The sequence below is a fragment of the Lemur catta genome, chromosome 17 (assembly GCF_020740605.2).
Source record: "Lemur catta isolate mLemCat1 chromosome 17, mLemCat1.pri, whole genome shotgun sequence".
Lineage (NCBI taxonomy): Eukaryota > Metazoa > Chordata > Mammalia > Primates > Lemuridae > Lemur > Lemur catta.
Window position 1 is genome coordinate 14720125 of NC_059144.1, and position 8694 is coordinate 14728818.

General features: G+C 50.4%; 1 protein-coding gene across 6 annotated transcripts; it reads right to left on the reverse strand.

Moving 5' to 3' along the window:
- Positions 1-663: 663 nt before the first annotated feature.
- DBNDD2 (dysbindin domain containing 2) lies at positions 664-5901 on the reverse strand. Of its 6 annotated transcripts, none has more exons than XM_045529130.1 (4): positions 5828-5901; positions 2661-2807; positions 2335-2472; positions 664-1337 (listed from the first exon to the last, which is right to left on the reverse strand). In XM_045529130.1, exons 2-4 carry the CDS (start codon positions 2797-2799, stop codon positions 1132-1134), a joined length of 483 nt encoding a protein of 160 aa, XP_045385086.1. In that variant the 5' UTR covers positions 2800-2807; positions 5828-5901; the 3' UTR covers positions 664-1131. The 6 variants fall into 6 exon arrangements, with proteins under 6 accessions (XP_045385086.1, XP_045385089.1, XP_045385084.1 ...); XM_045529133.1 differs by lacking the exon at positions 5828-5901 and adding an exon at positions 5174-5254; XM_045529128.1 differs by lacking the exon at positions 5828-5901 and adding an exon at positions 4535-4956.
- Positions 5902-8694: the final 2793 nt, after the last annotated feature.

An 8694-nucleotide genomic window follows, 5' to 3' on the forward strand; every position in this document is an offset into this window, starting at 1 on the left:
GAACGCGAGCCATGTGCAAAAAGAGCCACAAAGGAGCCCGGTGCTCAGTAACTACGGAGCTTGCATATAGCCTGTACTTTGGGCTTCTTTTATATGAGGAAATAAATTTATATCTTAAGTCTTGATCTTTTACTGGCAGTCAGACTGAAACCTGATCCAGGCTTCAAAGCATTTTCACAACCTGAGCTTTGTCAGTCTTACCCCTGCATCTCCTCCTCAAATCCAACAATTGAGCCAAACGGTGTTTTTCAGTTCCTCGAGACTACGTTCTCTCCATTTAAAGTCTCCACAAGCTGCTCCTTCTGTCTGGATTATGGCCCCCCGCCTGGCTAACTCCTAATCATCCTTCAGCTTAAAAACCAGCTTTTCAATGACCACGCAAGCTAGGTTAAGATGCCCCTATTCTCCAATACAGGAGTAGTTAGTTCCTCCTCACACTGCTTACACTGCAAACGGTGGTATTTACTTGATTTTCTCCTTCAAGACAGTGGACTCCACGAAGCCAGGAGTCTGTATCAGCCTGTCTTGTTCAAAACTGCATTCCAAATGCCCAGCATAGATGTTCCATAAGTATTTCTGCAACAGTGGAGTGAATGAGTGATGAGGACATGGTGTTGGTTAGAGAGCTAAAGGCTCTGTGATGTGAAAAATGAAATGGAATGGTTGGTATATTATTATTTGTTTATTATTTATACCGTGCTCTCTTCCAGAAAGGTTGTAAAGGAGGCAGGATGGCTGGAGTACCACCTCACTCGACGTGTGAAAGAGTTCACGTCCACTTAGAGACACTAGTTTAGGAAACTCTATTAGAAGACTACAGGATAGTTCAGGGGAGGGAGGAGTGCTAAGAAAAGCAGTGGCATCTTGTCCTACCTCATCTTCCATCGCCTTACTTGCAAGTCCTACCTCAGGAGTAAGCCAAAAACTAGTGCAAGGGCTGCAGCAGGAAAAGGTTAGCAGTAAAGCAGGAAAGGGTTAATTCTCAGAGAGAGACACATTCCGGCCATCCTTCCCTATCCTTTGGTGCCTACTGTAAGTAAAGAGTCTGGTCTGCTCCCGAAGAAAATTCTTCTCCTTCAGCCTCATGTGGAGATTAGCCCGCTTGGTCAGTCTGTAGGGAGGGGCCCACTGCTAGCTGCAGGCCCCAGGCTCTGCCCCTGCATCACCCCCATCCTCCTCCTCATCCGACTGTGCCAAGGGCGTGTCTGCTCCACCATCACTCGGATTTGGGCTGTGCAGGTTGGTAGAGGAGTCAGAGGACGAGGAAGAGGTCCTGGATGTGGTCCTGTCTGACATGGGCACTGGCAGGCTCAGCTCCTCTGGATGGTCGTCCACCCCTGCCCAGAGAAAAGAACTGATCAGGGCCAACACAGCACTTCAGAGGACTCTTAGAGATTACCCAGCCAGGAGAAACTGAAGCCCAGAGAGGGGCAGGGACTTGTCCAAAGTTATTTTGCCAGCCCAGCAAAGAGCCAGGATTAAGATCTCCGCCTCCTGAATCCCAGCTCCTTCCATGTCACTACACTGTCTGTGTCAGGTCAATCGATGCAAGAGTTCAAGTTCTACCTACATCACTTATTGCTGCTTTGTACCTTTGAGCAAGTCACTTTCCTTTTCAAGGACTCTGCTCCTCCTCTGTAAAAAAAAAGGGGGGGGGGCGGGTATCTACATTCCCAAAGGGTTTTGAGGATAAAAATCTAAGAATGCTTAGAAAATGTCTGACATAGTAGGCTACCAATAAAGAGTTGTAGTTTTAAATAAGAGAATATCTTACAAGTTAAGTATATGGGCTTTGGAGTCAGACAGACATGATTTGAATCCCAGCTTTTCCACTTTCTGGCTATGTGATTTAAACTCTCTGAGCCTAATTTCCTTCTATATAAAATGGGGATAATACCACCTACCCTGAGAGGACATTGTAAGGATTGAGATAATATATGTAAAGTACTTTAGCACAACATAAGGAACGTAGTAAAGTGATCAGTAAGTATTAACATCATTATGATGACTAAAACTACTTAAATTGTAAATTTAAAAATTATATTTTTGTATTATTTTAATTACAGTAAGCAAATATATTAATTTCACAAATGTAAAATTTAAAAGGCTTAGGATTAACCCTTGCCAGAACTTTGAATTGGGGATCTGTAACCCAGTTCCCCCTCAGGGTCAACTTCCCTAAAATCAGAGCAGGCAGCTGATTTGTTGGTAGAAACACCCACTTCCAGCGCCTGCTTGTATACTTCCCCAGCCCAGCCTTGCAGCCTCATTTCAGAGCCCCAACATCCGGCTCTGGCTGACTAATGCCCAAGTCCCCAAAGCAGAGGGGCATACCAGACGTCTGGGGAGTTGGTGGAGGATCTTCACAAGGCAAGAACACGTCTGCTCCATCCTGATCCCCAAGGTCAATGAGTTCTACTTGCTCTAGCGTGTCCACGTTCACTTCCATAGACGAGATACTACCTATGGGGGCTATAGATCAAGAAGGGGGCAAGTCAGGAGGACCCAGGCTGGAGCCAACAAAATGGTGACAGTTACCTGTCAGGTCCCAAATGACGAGTTTAGAAGGCCAAGAAAATAAGAGGGGAGGGGGTTCCCAAGATTCAAGACCCACAAGACATCCTTCCCACCCTACCCCAGTCCCTCGCCTCAGGACTTACGTCTCTGTGACTCGAGATGCAGGTGGGACAGAGGGAAGACAAACTCTGTCTCTGGCTGCAAAATGTCCTCGAAGAATTTCTGCCGCTCCCGAAGGCGGAGCTGCTGGCGCTCCAGGGCTGCCCGAGGATTTGGGTCCATGTCAGCTCCTGGAGGGTAAATAAACAAGACAAGTGCAGCTGTGAAGTTAAGAGAGAAGGTAGTGGGGGTCTGGGCATAGGGAGCCGCACTGCAGCCAGCATCCCAGCAGTGGGACCTATGGTTCCAGCCTGGACACCTCTGGCCTTGGCTACCTCTTTCCCTTTCCCTGAAACCAAGTTCATCCCACAAACTTCAAATCTCATGCAGAGGCAGAGCTGGCCCTAGCCTCACAAAGGGGATGTCAGTTCCAGGCACCGCAAAAGAGGTCCTCTGTATTCAGGAAACACAGCCTATGGCCAACTCTCAGTGTCCTACCCTTCTAAGAGCGGCTGGAGGGGTGGGGCTGGTTCAGCCCAAATGGGGGAGGTACTTTCTCCACTCAATGGATCCAGCTCCCTTCAGAGGGCCAGGGAGGAGGATGGGATAGAGATTTTGGAGTGGAGGGTCCTCTTCCTCTAGTGCTGCAACTCTGGTTCCTCCTCATCCTTCAAAACTCAGACAAAAGCTAGAGCAACTCCTCCTCCTCCTCCTCCTCCTCCTCCTCCTCCTCCTCCTCCTCCTCCTCGTTCTTTCTCTGCAAACACACCTCCCCCCATCCCCTTCCAACCCTTGCTCTGAAGTCACAGACCTGACTTCCACACTGGGCTCTGCCCCTAAGGAAATCATCTTTCTAGCCTTAGTCTCCCCATCTGAAAATGGCATAATCGTCCTACCTACCTCAAACACAAGACGCTGCTTGGGAAGGTGAGCTATTTAGGGGATGACCATCTTTTCCCTGATCTCTCTGAGCTCTTTGTTTCACATCTCACTGTTTTATCTCCCCATTAGTCAGTGAGGAACAATTGGAAGGGCGGGTCCTGGGTCCAGTTCAGACCAGATCTCCTGACCCCAGTGCTGAGAGCTTTCCAGAACACGAGAGCTCTGGGCCAGGCCAGGCCCTCTGCATTCACTCCCATTCGCTCCATCTCCTTCCTGGCATTCTGCTCTGAGCCCATCGCCAGAGGCAGGGGAGTTTCTAGCTTGAGGGTCTGGTCGTCATCCTCTGCTGCCTTCCCCACCTCATCCAGACTCGGCGCATCCCAGACCCTGGCCAGCCCCAGATGGGGCAGTCGAGAGGGACCCAAACCCGAGAGACCCAAACGAGATGTGGGGAGACCGTGTGGCCGCGGACTAGACGTGGAGGAGGGAGGCGCTGACGCCGATTCCTGGGAAAGGCTCTCAGAGCTGCCGCCCAGGTCACAACGCTAAAAATACCCAGGGCCCCTGGGGCAGTCTGCTCTAGCAGGGGGGCGGGGAAGGGAGAGACAGAGGGTGGGGGGAGCCGACGCGGACCAGGGGCTCGGGGACGCCCCCTTTCTTTTCCCCTCCCCCTAGTCCCACCGGTCTCCAGAGATTGAAGGGGCTGCCCTCCCGGGGGCCGCGGAGCCGAGCTGGAGCAAGGAAGGGAGTTGTTTACGAGGCGATGGGTGCTGGGGAGGGGGGCCAAGAGATCTGGGGGCAGGAGGCTGCCAGGGGCCCGGGCAGGAGCCGGTGAAATGGAGAACTCCCTCTCGGTCTCGGCCCCACCCGCGCTGGAGCAAGCGAGAGGGAAGAATTCCCTAAAAAGGGACACGCCGCGTCGGCGGGGGAAGGGAGGAGCGCGGAGAAGGGCGCTCCCCCAGGCCGTTCCCCTCGTGCTCCCGTCCCCTCCGCTGTCCCCCGCGGCACCTGCGCCCACCGTCGCCAGAGCCCCTACCTGCAGCGCCCGGCGCCCCCGCTGACTCAGACTGTCCGCTGAGGCGAGGCGGCGGCGGGGGCGTGGGAGCGAGCCGCGCCGGCCGGGGTGGGGCTGCGCCTCCGGGTCTCCCCCGGGACCGACGGGCCTTGGGAGCCGGGAACGAGGAAGAGGCGGGAGGCGGAAGTGGGGGAGGGGCGGCGGCGGGCACACTCGCCCGCCTCTCGCCCAGCGGCCCAAGGCAGCCCCTGGGAGCGCGACGAGGCGTACTTCCAGGGCGGTCAAAAAGTTCCCCGCACGCATCCTTCCTCCCTCGGAGCGGCCCGACTCCTCGGCACACCACCCTCGCCGCCGACGCCCGCGCGCTGGTCTCCGCACGCTCAGATGCACTTGCTGCGCCCCCGCCCCGCGCAGCCCCGCGGCGGGCACCCGCGCCGGCTCTCCGCCCGCGCACACTTGCTGCGCTCGCGGTCCTGGTGGCGCCCACGCAGCGGCCCCGCACCGGCACCCGGACTCCCGGCCACACTCGCCACGCGTACGCGCGCACTGCCGGAGAAGGCGCACGCTGGGAACCCGCCGGAGAGCGGCAGGGCGCTGACCCGGGGCCGGCCAGCAGGGCAGGTGCACTGCGGTGGAGGACCCCCTGAGCCCGGGACTCACCCGGCTGCCCCTGATTCCTGGCTCCGGGTCTAGGCAGGGCCGCCGCCCAGTTTACCAGCGCACTGGGCGGGGTGGGCGCCGAGACCGGGCGGGTCAGGGCCAAAGGGGTGGGCCGCTGCGCCGCGCCCCCAGACGCTGGCAGGGAGCCAGCACCTCAATAGTGCTGAGAGGGGCGCTGCAGGTCCGGCCTGGCGAGGGTGGAGGGGCGAGGCGGAAACTGCAGGCCGAGAGGGCAAACGCTTGCCCCCTTCCCAGCCCCTCCTCGCTCAGGCCAATGCTAGAAGTGCCCAATCTAGCAGCTTCTGGACCAAGACTCCGTGCCTATTCTCTTCCTCCTCCCTTCATACCCATCCCCTGGTGGTCATAGCTCAGGAAGCAGCGCGGGGACCGGCGCGAGGGGCGCGGGGTCTGTCTGAGAATGCTTCTGTCGTGGGGTCACTAGATCACTCAACAAACATCCGTGAGCAAGCCAGGAACTAGGAGTCATCCTTGGCACCTCCCTCTCCCTCGCCGCCCACATTAAAATACACCTCCATTTCCTGTCGATTCTCTTTCCTAAGTATCTTTGCATCCACCATTCCCCTCCGTTTCCACCACCGTCTCTCGCTTGGGCTCCCACTGTAGTAGCCTTCTATTTGATTTTCCTGTACTCACTCTGGCCCGGCTACACTCCATTCCCCACACAGTGGTTAGCCGTCTTTTCAGAACCCAAGTCTTATGTGCACCAGCTGCTTGAATCCTCCATTGTTAGAACAAAATCCAGGCGCTGATATCCGAGCTGAGTCTTGAAGAAATGAGTTCAACAAGCAGAGAAGTGGGGGAAGGGCACGTGCAGAGGGATGAGGATGTGAAAAGTCATGACACATTCAGGTTTCCCTGCCAGGGAACCAACACTGTGTACAAATACCTAAAGCACTGGCTCTTACATTATATCATTGGGATCTCAAAACAACGCTGTGAGATAAATACAGCAAGCAGCTTTCCCACTAGTTCACAAGCCTGGAAACTAGTTTGTGGGAGGCAACAAGTGTGATGGTTAAGAGCACAGACATTGTAGTGAGACCCTCTTGGGTTGTACACCTACTGTTGCCTCTAGCCAGCTGGGTAAACACTTCTCTGATCCTTGATCTCCTTACCTATTATATAAGAATAATTAATCCCTACCTCTTATGAGGAGATTCATATGCAATGCTTAGTACAGGACTTGGGCACTTTGATATGCTCAATGAACATTAGCTGTTTTGATTGTAATAGGTTCTGAGAAAAGGAGGGAACTGCTTTCTTCCATGAATTTCTGAAATTAAAGGAAGTGAGCCCTGAATGTTACCACTTCTACAGAGCTTATTATGTACCAGTCATTCTTGTTATTTCCATTTTATAGATACAGAAAGGTGAAGATGCAGAGAAGTAAAGGAAGAGCCCTATAGCCAGTAAGTGATGGAGCTGGAATTTGAACCCAGGGAGGCTGCCTCCAGAGACCGTGCTTATAACCACTACTCCCAGCCTGCCCCCGTTTATCCTGTTGTAGTTTTCATATTCCAAGAAATATTTTAGTCAGTGAAATTCTTATTTCTCATTTATGGATAGAGTAGATACTTCATCCCATTTTCTAGCACAGAAGAATGAGGCCAAATCAGGAGTACAGTGGATGAGAGCTCAGCTCCCAAAGTCATCTCCCCCATTTTCAAACATCCCTGGGAATGGGACTCCACGGATTATTTTGAGCTCAACCTGAAGAAAGATTAGGACTCTGTCCCTTCTCTTCACCAGATATTTGCCACCAGAATGGTGGAGAGGGGGGAACATCCAAGCTGAAAATAATTAGGGCCGCGAAGCTGGAAGGGTGTTACCCAAGAGAAAGACCCAAGCAGCAGGCCAGAAGTGGATGGCCAAAGGAGTTGAAAAGAGCAGTGAAAAAGTAGATGGCTTGAGACTTCTGGCTTCTGACTAGGATGGAGAAATCTAGGAAGAGCATCATTACCACACTAATAACAATTTTTCTTTTAAATGTTGGGCAATCTACAAAATGGTAACTTTTGTCAAACCCATCAGAGAGCTAAGGTTGCAGAGCAGCCAATTAACCTGAATTCCAAAGGATGGGAACCTCCAAAAAGAGGTGGGATGCAGACACTGGCTCACTTGTGAAGCAGGAGGGAGACAAGGTCTCCACCCAAGTTGGTAAGGGGAGCTCAGCTAAAATTTTTATTGATTGCTACAGGCCCAGTGTGGCTAGTGTGAGAGTAAAGAATCCATAGGAGCCACAGACACTGTAGTAAGCATGGAAACAACAAAACCCAAACCTAGTTCAACTCCTGACAAGATTGACTCAATCCTCCACACTCATGGCCTAACAGAAAAAGAAATGTGACAATTTCCAGTCATAAATAATAGGAAACTCAGTCCCTACTGTCCTACGATGTCCCAAATATCAATCAAAAATTATAATACACACATATTTTAAAATACCAAAAAAACACAAAACAAAACAAAACAAAAAACCACTACAGTCAAGAGACAAAGCAATCAGCAGGACCAGATGTCAGACCAACATGTTATAGTTATCTAACAGAGAACTTAAGACGATTTTAACTAATATGAAAGGCTCCCATGGAAAATGTAGACAACATGAATGAACGGAAGGGGAATTATAGCAGAGATAATGGGGACTATCAAAAAAGAGTCATATGGAAATGCTAGAAATTAAAAAAAAATCCACACAGAGATATGAAGAATGCCTTTGACAGACTCATCAGTAAACTCAACACAGCTGAGGAAAGAATCATTGAGACTGAAGATAGGTCAACAGAGACTACTGAAGCTGAAACAAAAAGAGAAAAAAAGAGTGAAACAAATAAATAAAAAACACAACAAAATAACCAAGCACTAACGTATGGGTGAGTAATTCACATCCCAGGAGAAGAAACAGAGGGGAAAAAATATATGTGTAGATATAATAGCCAATAATTTTCCAAAATAATGAAAGATATTAAACCACAGAGCCAAGAAACCCACAGAATCTGAAGAAGATTAAATAAATAAACACACACAATAAATAAGCACATGCAAACACAACCTAATATATCACATTCAAACTTGTGAAAGCCAAAGAGAAAAATCTTGAAGGCATCTACAGGAAAAAGACATGCTACCTACAGAGAACAAAGATGACAATTACAGCAGATTTCTCATCAGAAATTATATGACCAGAAGATAACAGCATGATATCTTTAAAATGCTGGGGCAGGGGGGACTTGTTAACCCGAACTCTATACCTAGGAAAAATATCTTTCAAACATGGAGATACAAACACTTTTTCTGATAAACAAAAACCGAGAAAATTTATTACCAGCAGACCAGCACTATAAGAAATGGTAAAGGAAGTTCTGTAGGCAGAAAAAATATGCTATCCAAGAGAAACTTGGATGTACATAAAGAAATTAAGGTCTCTGGCAATGGATAAAATAAAGGTAAATATAACAGACATTTTTTTGATTCTTAATCACCTTAAAAGGTAATTTCTT